The 15,504-nt window shown below is 33.4% G+C and overlaps 2 protein-coding genes across 2 annotated transcripts; one reads left to right on the top strand and one right to left on the bottom strand.

Annotated features, from left to right (window-relative positions):
* Positions 1-1,968: 1,968 nt before the first annotated feature.
* MS3_00010021 (uncharacterized protein) lies at positions 1,969-6,624 on the top strand (the record flags this gene model as incomplete). The annotated part of the gene is made up of 4 exons (XM_051218350.1): positions 1,969-2,325; positions 3,497-3,673; positions 4,329-5,180; positions 6,310-6,624. 4 exons carry the CDS (start codon positions 1,969-1,971, stop codon positions 6,622-6,624), a joined length of 1,701 nt encoding a protein of 566 aa, XP_051072967.1.
* Positions 6,625-11,569: 4,945 nt separating this feature from the next.
* MS3_00007528 (uncharacterized protein) lies at positions 11,570-14,556 on the bottom strand. Its single transcript, XM_051215819.1, has 2 exons — positions 14,391-14,556; positions 11,570-12,942 (listed from the first exon to the last, which is right to left on the bottom strand). Exons 1-2 carry the CDS (start codon positions 14,484-14,486, stop codon positions 11,965-11,967), a joined length of 1,074 nt encoding a protein of 357 aa, XP_051072968.1. The 5' UTR covers positions 14,487-14,556; the 3' UTR covers positions 11,570-11,964.
* Between the last annotated feature and the right edge of the window lie 948 nt (positions 14,557-15,504).

Consider the following 15,504-nt stretch of genomic DNA (forward strand, 5'->3'; position numbering starts at 1 on the left):
CTCTAAACCTTTGCTTTCAAGTTTGGAACTTTGTTGACAGGTAGCTAAAGCGACTTGATTAACAAAATCAAATTGGGGTATGATTTTCAACTAACTGGTGGTGTTTTACGCTTGGCCCTGTGTCACGTTTTCAGTTGGTTTGTTTTCATATAGCGTTGATATATTGGGTAAAAGTAGATGAAGCCAAAAAATAATCTCTATGTGAAATGTTTAGTAACTTCTAGCTTCTGCATAAAGTCATTAAGTTCACTAAAAGTTGTGCATCTAAGGTCATTAATTATAGTTTATGTCTAAATTTCTTTTTTTTTGAGTTATTATTTATCCTAAATACTACCTTGATTCGTTTGATTTTTCTTTTCCAGACCAACTTTTTATCACAAAACGAAGATAATCACTGCATGTAAGCATATTTCAGTACTCATTTGTTTGGGTGCATATTCTTCCAATGAATTCGGTTTCTACAGATTATCCGTTGATAATTGTTAGTCCATTCAACTTGAGCAGAAGCAAAAATACCAACACGGATTTAATTTATCAAATGTAAATATCAGTGAAAATTATGCGAATGTCTCGATATATTAACCACAATCTCAATCGAGTGTGACAGTACCACAGAATAATGATAATGCAGTTATATCACTTGCTGAAAATTTTAATAATTCTACTCATTATAACCATCCTCCACGGCTTCAATCTCTTCCTAATAATAATAATGATAATAATGATAATTATTCCGTTTCTTATGGTGAAAATGGTCAATGTGTTTTACGTGATTTGACAATTCATTCGAATCTCACTGATAAACATCAGTTTGTTGTTTTGTCTCCTACCTCATTGTCATCTGCATTTGAAATACCTAATGGAAACGCAAATCAAACTTTACCAATGACTGACAATACAAAGCTTATCGCTTTGTATTTAATCTTATGCAAACTATAATGTTTAAAGCATATTTGATCATACATCCAATGTCCCATAGCATTAAGAAAAATACTGTTCTCTGGGATCGTTGAAGAAGGATGAACCTGGGAAGATTATGGACATCTTGAATGGCTTGAAAACCGACATTTCAGGCAGAGTGAAGGTACACAACCACCCTCCATTGTTCCGTTCAAACAATGAGGTCAGGTGGAGTTACCTAATCTCTCCATTTCTCTTCAACTTTGCCACTGACTGCATCCTAGAAACAGCTTTGACTGAATTAGGTGATGGTGATGTGAATTTGTTATCTGCAGAAAACCTTTTCGACCCTGAGTATGTAGGTGATCTCGTTTTACGTTGCAATGGTGCTCGAGACAAATATTTCACACTTAATCAGTTGGCGATGACTATTCGTAGGTATACCATATGCTTTGTACCTTAAATTACTTTTACAAGACTGTCAGGAGCCTGTGTCTGCAGTCACTTTTAATAGTGAGGATTTGAAAGTGGTTGTGTATTTGGGTAGCTGTGTTAGTGCTAATAGTGGCGTGACTGATGAGATCAGTTGATTTATAGTGAAAGCCAGAGTGTCTTATACCAATCTGGGCCATGTTTGGTGTCTTTGACTCGTTGACTGGGCCCTACAGATAATGCAACACGGTGTCTTGAGATGTCATTAGACATGTCTCAGAATAAAACTCAGTGGCGGTCCTATTGTAATTTCTTTTACTTTCTTCATATAAGCAAGGGAAATTCTTTACGGAGAGATGGATGGTGGCTAGCTGTGGAATCCAGGATATATGTTTCGCTGTATTTGGGACTCGTCGGGTGGATGTACGGAAATGGGTTAAAGTCCCGGCGTGAACAACAACTCTTGTATGCAAGTGCATCCAGCTGACGAGTTGCAAATAGGATGGAAGGTGTTTCCTAGATTTTAGTGATAGCCATCATCTAACTTTGTGTATAATGCTTGTTTTACCTTAACAAATTCACTTTTATGCATTCATATCTAGTGGAAAATAATTACCTTTACCTTTACCTTAAATTATGACACTGAGTAATTTCTTTGTATACAATCTTCTAAATGAAAGACCTACAGCTGCTACTGAGAAAGTTTTACAGTTAACCTGTCAGTTAGACTGCATATTAAAGACATCAGAACGTTTAACTAGTTCAATGCATACATCAGGCACTACTAGTCCAATAATGAATGAATTTACTTCGAACCATGGTTTACTAGAATCATTTGATTATCCTGAATCATGTCGACAATACTCTAATCAAACTGGTGAATCACATGATCAGTTGACAAAAGATTATTCACATTGTTCACCGAATTCTTTATTATCCGGAGAATCATCTCAAATGGCTATGATTCAAAATCATTTAACGCGAGAACTTGAAGTAAGTTACTGCTAATTCTGTAATACTCTCAATAAAGTAACCAGTTGTTTTTTTCTGTCTACAATTTTCATAAGGCGTCCGTTTGTTTGTTCATTTATTGGTCTGTTTATCTCACGATATTTATCATGTTTGGGTTGCATAGTTGTATGTAGTCTTGACAGCAGATAATGAAAAGAGAATGGCGATGGTTTTCTAACAGTTGTTCACTGAGTCATTCGATCAGTTGTGTAGAGAGTTATGAGAGGAGGAAAAGTGATTCTATATATTCCACAGATAATTACCATCTGAGTTAAGTTTTATGTAATATCCCTGAATAATCTCGGACATGTGTTATTTAGTCTGGAATTAACACACATTATTGAATTAACCTGCAATAAAGGTTCTGGTGGCCAAAAGAATTATTCTTAGTTTCAGTTTCTTGTATTTGTGACAGTAATTCATATCATCCTATTAACGTTGTCTTTTGCTTGGTTTCTAAAATTAAGTTGCAAATCAAAGTAAGCCATAGTTTTGAGCTTCATTAAAGTTAGTTTAACAGGTTTATTCTCCGTAATTTGTGACTTATATAAAACGTTTTCATAACTTAGTATGTTGTTATTATTCATCATATAAATCCACTGTCTGTTTAGGGAAGATGTGCTAGTAGGCGACATTTATTCGCTTGTACTAACCGGTACTATCCAGTTAAATTTGTTGAAGTATAGTATTATTAGAATTTCTTACTTAGTACCGATTTATTTAGTCGGCTTTAAGATACACTTTAGTTATGAGAGCTAGTGATCAAAACCGATGGGTTGTAGTTTGAGTCTGCTACTTACTGATTGAAATTCAAATACCTTAATCACTAAACCGTCGTTCTATGAAGAACTGAAAGGCTGAAAAGTGAGGCACCAATTCACAGTCCTATTTAGATCTTCTAGGCCATATTTAGTGTATTACAGTCTACTGGACTAGGAACTCGATTCTTTTTTGTTTATCCATTTGCTTAATTTATTCGTCTGCATAATTTTCAACTCATTTACATAGGACTTCACAACTATAATACAAAACTCTGATAACTATATTTATCTATATATGTGTATGATAATTGTTGATTATTTGATACAATATAGTTGAAGATAATTGAAAAGAACCAAATGACATTGACTCTTTCTTTCTATATTTTACTTAGGAAATAAATGTTGAATTAGCTTCAATGTTAGAAAAGTGCAATCGAGCATATGAATGTCCAACAGTTAAAATGAACTTAATGAAAGATCAATATGAACGTCGATTAACTGATTTAAACAGTGAATGTACAAATTTACAAAATATTTCTCATAAAGATTTAAAGAAAACTAAAGAACAAGTTAGTGTTACTGTTCCGGAACTCTTTTCACTAACATTCTTGAATTTATCACATATGTGTTATCAGTGAAAAATAAGTGAAAACTATGATTTTAGCAAAATAACTTTGCACACAGACTCAGTCACTGCATTTAATATCAATATCAAAACGTTGGTTCATCCATACTAAGTCTATGTTTAAGTAAACGTTGATTCATCATCTTTGAGTCCACTCTTAAAATCACTTCCGTTATATCTTGAGCTTAGTTTCTTATTATATCACGTACAATTTGAGCAGTCGAACGCTAAAACCCTCCTAAGTCGCAAGTTAGAACATAAAAGACAAGTAAAAGAAATGTAATTTCAAACAGCATCAATTATGGTACAAAAATGTCAGGTATTTATAGTTTCTAGTAAAAACGAAATCATCATTATAGTCCTTAAATGTGCATACACAGGGTTATTAGCATTTGTCCAATAGGGAAGCTACACATAGGGATTCTGAAATATTCTCCCAAAACATGATTGAATGGAGTATCTTCAGCTCTTTCTAAGCTTCTTATAGCTTCCTCGAGTTCACCCATGGGTCGTCCTCACAACTTCAAACAGCAATTTCTATCTGACACTTTTTAACCAATAAAACTTCAATGTTTCATTTATCAATTGTTTTTCAACAGAATTCACTTCATCATTATGATTTTTGGACATTGAATAATAGTTTACATTCACCATGGCCATCAATTGAAGTGGACCAACTAGCGAATTGGTTAATTGAGATGAAATCAATGATTTTAAAAAAATCACCTATTTTCCAAAAGTCAGTATGTACATTATCATATTCCTTTTCGTCCAACTCTTCATCATCATCATGTTGTTCTTCTTGTTCTTCTTGTTCTTGTTCTTCTTCTTGTTCTTCTTCTTCATCATCATCTTCAGAAGTTTTTGGACCTAATGAAGAACAGTTGAGTGGTAAAGGTAATAAGAGATCAAAATGTTGTTTACATCACCTTAGATATAAACATAAACTTCAAAATCAACAAAAAATGATCACTTTATCAAAGTTGAAAATGAATCCTGAACATTTCGTTATTATCGATTGTCGTTATCCACACGAATATAATGCTGGACATATTTTTAGTGCTATTAATTTATCAGATTGGCCAAAACTTTATAAATATTTTTTTGGTATAAAACAACAATCTATTGAAACTACTGAAATGGATTTAAGTAACTCATTATATTCAACGGAACAACTGATTGAACCAAAACCATCTCATACTATATTTATATTATATTGTGAATTTTCTACAAAACGTGCACCACAATTATTTTATCTTTTACGTAATCATGACAGACTATTACATTTCAATTCATATCCTGCATTAAAATATCCATTTGTTTATATATTACATGGTGGTTATTCAACTTTTTATAAAAAGTACCCATATTTATGTGAACCAGATCTTTTAAGTATTTGGCATAAACATTGTAAACTGGTTAATAGACAAACGATGAATCCTAATTCACAAGTATATTCTGATAAAAATCATAATGAAATGTTAAACACACACACGCGCATCAATCAATCAACGAATCGACACATTAAAGTACCATTCAAAAGTATTACCAATCTCTTTCACAAGAAGAAAAATAGAAGAAAAAGATTTATTTCATTGAACCAAAACTTATTAACTTACTTATGTCCGTTACTCCTTATGGAAGAGTATAAGTCACCCAGCAACATTCTCAATGCAACCTTGTCTTGATGAATCTTTTCCAGTTCTTTTCAATTGTTATTCTTTTTTTTCATGTCTGTTTCCAAGTTCCGACATAGTGTATTCTTCGACCGTCTTCTTCTTCTTGTTGTATGTTTCCCTTCACGATTCCATGTTATCGCTTGTCTCATGATGTAGTTCGAATCCAGTTCAATACTATTTACTTGTTACTTATTTATTTCATAATTATTTCCATCTCATTTCTTCTATTCATAATGATTAATATAAGTAATATCGATTCAATTCATTTTGATTGAAAAGGTTTCTCTCAAACGAAATTCATTAAAATCGCAACCTTTTCAACATTGAATATGTTTCATTTAATTCAATCATTATTAATGTCTTTGTTTAAATATATTTTTATTTTATTTTCATTGGTTGATTCACTAGAATTAAAAGAGAAAAGCTTGACAAATACAACTTAAAAATGAGTTTATATATAGAGAGAGACCGAAGGCCTTGGTTTTGAATCCCGCGAGCGGGTTCGTGGATGTTTACTGTTAAGGAGTCCCATAATATGATGAAACGGACAGCCAGTGCTTCTAGGTTTTCAACAATGGTCGTGCACTGATTGATGTGAGACCATCACTGAAAATCCGAAAGCACTGGTTGACCGTTTCGTTCTGTTGTGGGACTCCTCAGAACTGCGTATTCAAGATCCAGCTCGCGGGAATCAAATCTAAGGCCTTTAGTCTCGCGCACCAATGCTTAAACTTCAGACCAGTGAGCAGGCATCCAACGGTGTCAATGTCTAACTTCGATCAATCCATGAAATTTTGCGACCATCTTCCATTGTACTGAGGTAGATACCTGTCTCTACCCCACAAGGATTAGCTCCACTGATCACGGCTTCTCACTGGAACTCCGGGAATTCCCACAATAGGACGAAACATCAAAACCATTTTCATGTTCAATATGTCATCGAGGCTTTCGTCAATCACGTTCATTAGAAAATCATAAACGTTCAAACCATCCAATTAAAAAAGATGAAACCGCTACAAAATTCAATGATAATCATTCGACTAGATTGATTTATACAACAGCTAATATTATTCCTATAAATGACATGAATACTACTACTACTACTACTACTCCTAATAATAATGATAATAATAATAATAGCACTAGTACTAGTATGAATATCTTTACTACAAATTGTGACGTGGTCAACATAATAAGAAATAATAAGACGGTATAAATACAATTTAAATAATGTATTCAACAATTGTTTTCATGGTTAATATTTTGGTTTGTTTTGTTTGAATGAATGAACAAAATGAAAAGAAAAATATTTTATTCACTTTCTAATGAATGATTCATGTGTTATTTAATTCATTCTCATTTTGATTTATTTTTCATTTCGTTTAAAGAAATAAATATATTTTATAAAAAGAAAAAGAAAATTAATTGTGGTTACTAAGCAAAGATGCATGGCAACTAACAGTGGGATCCAGGACGTGTGTTTCGTCCTAATTTGATACTCATCACTTGGTGTGAATAACAAATTTGAGATTTGGGCACATCCAGCTGATGAGTTTCAAGTAGGATGAAATGCGTCTTCTGGATTCTATTGTTAACCACTCTCTGTCTTAGTTCATAATGCTTGTGACTTAAGACAATATTGGGGCAATGCACACAGGATGCATATATGCCAATAAGAGATTGATCAACTACAGTCCTAAACATCAATGGGAAGATTGAAGTAAACGTTACCAAGTGAATTTAATATTAGTTAAATTTAATTTATCCTGGTACATCCAACTGATGAGTCTCAAATAGAAGGAAACGCGCATCCCAGATTCCACTGCTAACCATTATGCATCCTTGCTTATAATATTTGTTAATTAAGGCATAATGATGATGACTACTGCGTGTAAACAATCTAGACCATCTCAATCAACAGTCTTCAAGTAATCTATTTGATTAGATTATTAGGTCTAGCAATTAAACAGATTTCATATTTACAATAGTTAACAAGTATTGTATCCAACCATCAATACCTTCTAATTTATGATATTAAAATAAACCATTTGAAATAAACCAGATTATTCTAAATGAAACATATGAGATTATTAACCTAGTCATTTTGTGTATACCTATAATCAGATTCAAAATACACATTCGTATACATATCTAGTTTATAAGGGTTAGTTATCAGTATATCATTGAACTATTGGTATGTTTCCCTTTAATTTGTTTATAGGATAAAGCTGGAATTATATATATATATATATATATATATATATATATATATATATATATATATATATATATATATGCACTGTTGTAATGTCATATTTTTTAATGTTATTTTATGTAAATTAAGTCATTTCGGTTGAATTTATGAAGACAGCGTAATGCTTGTAAAACTCATCAGTATACATATATGGATTCATGAATCTAGAAAAGAGTGAATTACAACTTGACGGATCCAATGGAAACTAACATGTATTAGTATACTGTTTTAATTTATACCAATGTTTGTCAATATATAGAGGAATATCACAAAGGGGTTTTCGTGGATATTATAGTAATTTCAATGGTTGAGATGATGAGTCAATTGAAGCTATTCCATCATGGAAAACCTGGAAGCACTGAATGGCTATTTCATCCTATTGTGGGACTACTAGAATTTCCATGGTGATCTAGCTTCAAATGACTCATGATCTCAATCATTGAAATTAATATAATATTCATAAAAACCCTTCTGATATGAATCAACATATGTTCACTAGTGACTGGCTTCAAGAGGTATTACCTAGGGTTCTAGTGAGAAGCAGTGACCAGTGGAGTTCAACCGAGTCTGTTGTGAGATAGGAACGCAATGACGGCAATGGTGGATGCCGGTCGGTTCAGTGGTCTAGTGGATAAGCGCTAGCGCAAGAGATTGATAGGTCCTGAGTTCGAGTCTTGTGAAGCGAGATCGTGGATACGAAGTGCTGAGGAATCCCACAATAGGACGGAAAACCGTTCAGTGCTTCCAGGTTTTCCATGGTGGTCTAGTTTCAATTGACTCATGGTCTCAGCCAATGAAATATAGAAGAATGGTTTAACAGAAATCGGGCGTCGAGTATAGAGAAGACATTTTATGTGAAAATTATATTTAAAATAATCTCAGCAATTGAAGTTTAAACTAATTCTAACATTTCATCCAACAAACTTTTCTGAACTACTTCATGGTAATAATCAAAATCATCAAAATATATAGTGATTTTAACAGCCGAGATCATTAGTCGATTGAAGCTAGACCACCATGGAAGACCTATAGGCACTGGACGGCCTTTTCGTCCTATCGTGAGACTCCTCAGCAGTGAGCATCCACGACCCAGCCTCGCGGGATTCAAACCCAGTACCTATCGGTATCGCACCAGGCGCTTAACCGACTAGACCACTGGTCCAGCATCCAACAGTGTTAATGTCTAACTTCAACTAATCCACGAAATAGAGCAACACATCCATCATTGTCATCAGTGAGTTACTATCTCACAACAGACCCAGTTGAACTCACTGGTCACAGTATATAGTGTTAAACAATCAAATCAAATATATACTCAGTGCTTATTCAATCAGATCCAAGTGTTGACTCTAATAAATAGGATAACATGAATCAGTTAGATATAAATTATATGAGTTCACAATGTGAGGATAAATGAGGATAAATGATTGTGTGCGTGTGTGTGTCTAAGTTTAAGTTATAAATATGGAACTCAAAACAACTGTCAACCAATATCAAAGTGCGAATCTTCAATACGAACGTCAAGACAGTCCTACTGTACGGAGCTGAAACCTGGAGAACTACTACAACCATCATCAAGAAATTGCAGGTACTATCACCAACAATCTACTATGGGATAGAACGAAGCGGCTTACAAATGAAGAGGAAATTAGAAAAAGATGATGGAAGTCGATAGGACATTCATTACGCAAATCATCAAACTGCATCACGAGGCAAGCCCAAACTTGCGATCCTGAAGGGAAGCAGAAAAAGAAGGATGCCAAATAACACATTATGTCGGAAAATGGAATCAGATATGAAAAAGATGAATAACAACTGGAAAGAGCTGGAAAGGATTGCCCAGGACAAGGTTGGAAGGAGAGTGCTAGTGGGTGGCTTATTCTCCTCCACGAAAAGTAACGGGCATAAGTAAGTAGGCAAGTAAGTAAGTAAGTGAGTAAGTAAATAAGTGAGTAAGTAAGTAAGTAAGTAAGTAAGTGAGTGAGTGAGTGAGCAAGTAAGTAAGTAAGTAAGTCAGTGAGTAAGTAATTGAGTGAGTAAGTGGGTAAGTAAGTAAGTAAGCAAGTAAGTAAGTAAGTAAGTAAGTAAGTAAGTCAGTGAGTAAGTAATTGAGTGAGTAAGTGAGTAAGTAAGTAAGTAAGCAAGTATGCAAGTAAGTAAGTGAGTAAGTAATTGAGTGAGTAAGTAAGTAAGCAAGTAAGTAAGTAAGTGATAAAGACTATACTTTGTAGATTTCATCTCGAATATGTGATCCTTGATAAAATGGTCCGATAATATACGTTCCAATTATATTCGGTTTGAAGCTGGTATTCTTTTAGTTAGATTAAGTGTTGGATTTATTCACGTTAAAATTATCTTAAAACATTGGGTCCAAATGATTTGGATAATTTAAAGAAGAATACATTTACTCCTTTTCGTAACCGAATATTATGGTTACTATCAATATGACTTGTGTAAAATAGGATTGAAATATTTATTAACCAAACGTTTTATTCAGTTGTACAAAGGTGAAAAATTTTTTCAGAAATGTTTAACTTCAATCAATCCAGTCCTGAGTTCGAATCTCACGAGGAGGGATCATGAATGTGCCCTGCAGAGGAGTCCCATAGTAGGATGAAACGGCCGTCCAGTAGTTCTAGGTTTTCCATGATGGTCTAATTTCAAATGACTCATACATTCAATTATTAAACTACTACAATCTCCAGAAAACCCCTCTCTGATTGTGATTATATATATTAGTTGTTTGCATCTTCCTATTTACGTTTTATGACTGTAGTTGAACAGGTAAAATCACCTTATGAAATCCGAGTAGGGTAAAACATGCATCCTAGATTCCATTGCTAGCCACTATTCATCTTTACTTAAAATGCTTGAAAATTAATGACAATATCTAGGCAATCCATATAGGATGTATGTATATCAGAAGAGACTTAACATTTGCATTAGTTTTTGATGAAGTTTTGTTCTCTGAACTGGATGGTTTGGTCGTGGATCTTTCATCGTTCTTCTGAACGACATCATCAGCACAAATCTTCAGGTACAAGCCACCTGAAGAAGTCTACTTGAAGTTTGTGCTGACAACGTCGTTCAGAAGAACGATGAGTGCTCCACGACTAGACCATCCAGTTCAGAGAACAAAACTCCATCAAAATCGTCCACTTGAGCTACAAATCTTTTCCACCATCTCGAAATTGCATTAGTAAACTATTAATGAAAAGATCCAAACAAGCAATATGTATAAATTAAAATTAACTCCACTCCAAAAGGCAGTAGCTATCTGTACTTAGTAGTTAAGTGGATAACGGAATGGCATTTGAAGAGAACAGTACTGGGTTTGAGCTTCGGAGAGAAGATCAACTTGAATGAAAGTACACCGAAATGATAAGTGCTAGATCAGGAAAAACGCACTTCCTGGATTTCCCTGCTACCAACAAATTGCTTTATTTAGGCTAAATAAATCAATATTTGAGCTATTCAGTTTATTGTAACTCTTCTGAATATCAATCATTTTTAATGATTTCATTATTCCTTTATTACAGTCTACTGTCAGATGAATAAATAGTTGAATACATTATTACACGTTTAATGATTGAGATCATGAACCGATTGATGTTAGACCGCTGTTGAAAACCTAGAAGCACTGGCTGTCCGTTTCATCATATTATGGGACTCCTTAACAGTACGCATCCACGATCCCGCTCGCGGGATTCGAACCCAGGGCCTTAGGTTTCTCTATATGTATATATAAACTCATATTTACGTTGTATTTGTCAAGCTTTTCTCTTTTAATTCTAGTGAATCAACCAATGAAAATAAAATAAAAATATATTTAAACAAAGACATTAATAATGATTGAATTAAATGAAACATATTCAATGTTGAAAAGGTTGCGATTTTAATGAATTTCGTTTGAGAGAAACCTTTTCAATCAAAATGAATTGAATCGATATTGCTTATATTAATCATTATGAATAGAAGAAATGAGATGGAAATAATTATGAAATAAATAAGTAACAAGTAAATAGTATTGAACTGGATTCGAACTACATCATGAGACAAGCGATAACATGGAATCGTGAAGGGAAACATACAACAAGAAGAAGAAGACGGTCGAAGAATACACTATGTCGGAACTTGGAAACAGACATGAAAAAAAAGAATAACAATTGAAAAGAACTGGAAAAGATTCATCAAGACAAGGTTGCATTGAGAATGTTGCTGGGTGACTTATACTCTTCCATAAGGAGTAACGGACATAAGTAAGTTAATAAGTTTTGGTTCAATGAAATAAATCTTTTTCTTCTATTTTTTCTTCTTGTGAAAGAGATTGGTAATACTTTTGAATGGTACTTTAATGTGTCGATTCGTTGATTGATTGATGCGCGTGTGTGTGTTTAACATTTCATTATGATTTTTATCAGAATATACTTGTGAATTAGGATTCATCGTTTGTCTATTAACCAGTTTACAATGTTTATGCCAAATACTTAAAAGATCTGGTTCACATAAATATGGGTACTTTTTATAAAAAGTTGAATAACCACCATGTAATATATAAACAAATGGATATTTTAATGCAGGATATGAATTGAAATGTAATAGTCTGTCATGATTACGTAAAAGATAAAATAATTGTGGTGCACGTTTTGTAGAAAATTCACAATATAATATAAATATAGTATGAGATGGTTTTGGTTCAATCAGTTGTTCCGTTGAATATAATGAGTTACTTAAATCCATTTCAGTAGTTTCAATAGATTGTTGTTTTATACCAAAAAAATATTTATAAAGTTTTGGCCAATCTGATAAATTAATAGCACTAAAAATATGTCCAGCATTATATTCGTGTGGATAACGACAATCGATAATAACGAAATGTTCAGGATTCATTTTCAACTTTGATAAAGTGATCATTTTTTGTTGATTTTGAAGTTTATGTTTATATCTAAGGTGATGTAAACAACATTTTGATCTCTTATTACCTTTACCACTCAACTGTTCTTCATTAGGTCCAAAAACTTCTGAAGATGATGATGAAGAAGAAGAACAAGAAGAAGAACAAGAACAAGAAGAACAAGAAGAACAACATGATGATGATGAAGAGTTGGACGAAAAGGAATATGATAATGTACATACTGACTTTTGGAAAATAGGTGATTTTTTTAAAATCATTGATTTCATCTCAATTAACCAATTCGCTAGTTGGTCCACTTCAATTGATGGCCATGGTGAATGTAAACTATTATTCAATGTCCAAAAATCATAATGATGAAGTGAATTCTGTTGAAAAACAATTGATAAATGAAACATTGAAGTTTTATTGGTTAAAAAGTGTCAGATAGAAATTGCTGTTTGAAGTTGTGAGGACGACCCATGGGTGAACTCGAGGAAGCTATAAGAAGCTTAGAAAGAGCTGAAGATACTCCATTCAATCATGTTTTGGGAGAATATTTCAGAATCCCTATGTGTAGCTTCCCTATTGGACAAATGCTAATAACCCTGTGTATGCACATTTAAGGACTATAATGATGATTTCGTTTTTACTAGAAACTATAAATACCTGACATTTTTGTACCATAATTGATGCTGTTTGAAATTACATTTCTTTTACTTGTCTTTTATGTTCTAACTTGCGACTTAGGAGGGTTTTAGCGTTCGACTGCTCAAATTGTACGTGATATAATAAGAAACTAAGCTCAAGATATAACGGAAGTGATTTTAAGAGTGGACTCAAAGATGATGAATCAACGTTTACTTAAACATAGACTTAGTATGGATGAACCAACGTTTTGATATTGATATTAAATGCAGTAACTGAGTCTGTGTGTAAAGTTATGAAATATAGATTATCTAGTTACCAAGTTACATGCAAGGTTTAGGTTGGTTAGTGGTAAATGATGGTTACTTCTAATTCCTAGCAGAAAGTAATCTATACCATTACTGATTGATGAACTGAGCCCTACAAAAACAATTTTAACTGTTTGGGTAAGACTTTAGATATCTCATTATTCGAACATCACATAGTTCATAACTAAAAGTTATAACGGTAACTGTATTCAAGGCTTATCCAAATTTTTTCTTACTCTTTCTACTTTTTATTCCTTATATACAGTTATTATTTTTCTCATATCATTTACTCCGAGAGGTTTATGTCAAGAAACCGTTAAAGATCATGCGACGCTGAATACTTGTTCAAGTTTGAAACATTTTCACAGTGTACATGAATGACTTAATCAGATATCATATTCAAGAATTTCACATTAAGAATGGATCATAAAGTCGAATTTTAATATTCTATGTACCTAAATTCAATCATTCCACACTGTCATTCATAATCTTATTTAGATAATAATTAATGACTGGTTTCAAGAGATATTTCCTGGAGTTCTGGTGAGAAGCAGTGGACAGTGGAGTTCAACCGGGTCTGTTGTGAGATAGTAACTCACTGAAGACATTGGTGGATGTGTCACTGAATTTCGTGGATTGACTGAAGTCAGATATCGCGCGCGAGACTGTTAGCTTCTGAGTTCGGATTTCGTGAGGCTGAGGGGTCCCACAATAGGACGAAACGGACGTCCAGTGCATATGGGTTTTCCATGGTGGTCTAGTTTCAATTGATTCATGATCTCAACTATTGAAATCTTTCTTCGAAAACTAAAAATTCATATTCATTCTTTATATATTCATAAGAATTTTTAATATTCGCACAAATTGAATATGAAACTTACTTCTTCTAAACAACCTTTGTTATTTGTTAATGAGTTTGCAGAAGACATTTTCTCGTTAAATGAATCCATGTATTGTGATGAGTAAGTTGAATCCATTCAACATTGAGTCAATTGGATCGGATCAAAGATATCTATCTGTAGATAATGGATACTATTTTAATAGTAGTATAAAACGTCTGTCTTCTTCTATTCCCTTTTCAGTAATATAAGTAAATTTCATAACAAAAATGAAGATAAATTGATTAGATCATGTGTGTCATTTTTAAAAAGAAAATTTAATCGATCTATTAGCTTGATTATTACTTAAGAATAGCTATATATTAAATTAGAGAATAACAGACATATATTTCATTGGTATTTGACTAGTAACTATAATATGTAAAGATGGATGATGGCTATGGTTATGTGCAAAATAGTCTTGATGGTTAGACTGATAGCCTCTGTTATGGCTATTTACGTTAGCGTGACAGAGGTCTGCTGTGCGTAACCGGAAGGAGTTGCGACTGTTATTACACATGCGAGCCGTTTTTATGTGATAAATTGGTACTAAAGGGTGTGTAAAGTTTCTTCCTGAGAGTAATTACAGTTATGATCCTGGGGAATGTAGATAGGGTGTGGAGTGGGAAACCTATTAATACCATTTTCGGCGAGACTCTTATTTAGGAACGAGCCAATCAGAAGCGTTTGGGCAATTTCAAGTTCACGGAGCCAAGTTGAACACGTGATGCTAACATACAATTGGTTCACAGCGTACTTTAGAGAAGAGGTGATTAATAAGAGGTTACAACAGATGGGACGGCGAGACTCTAATATAGGGACGAGCCAATCACAAGCGTTTGAGCAAAAATATATTATAAGAAAGTAATGATTTACAGTGGATATTCTTCTTTTACATGATTTAAAAACTTGTTCAAGTTTGATTAAGGTTCAGAAGTTCTGAATTCATAATGCATACGGTACATAAACTCGTCCATAGGGTTAGGGTTTAGAGTTGGGTTGTAGCCTAGGGTTAGGGTTAGGGTTGTAGCCTCTCAATAAACACCTCTTCTCTAAACTCCGTTGTAAACCGATCGTATGTTAGCATCCTAACCCCAACCTTAACTGTAAACCCTAA

The sequence above is a fragment of the Schistosoma haematobium genome, chromosome 1 (genome assembly GCF_000699445.3).
Source record: "Schistosoma haematobium chromosome 1, whole genome shotgun sequence".
Lineage (NCBI taxonomy): Eukaryota > Metazoa > Platyhelminthes > Trematoda > Strigeidida > Schistosomatidae > Schistosoma > Schistosoma haematobium.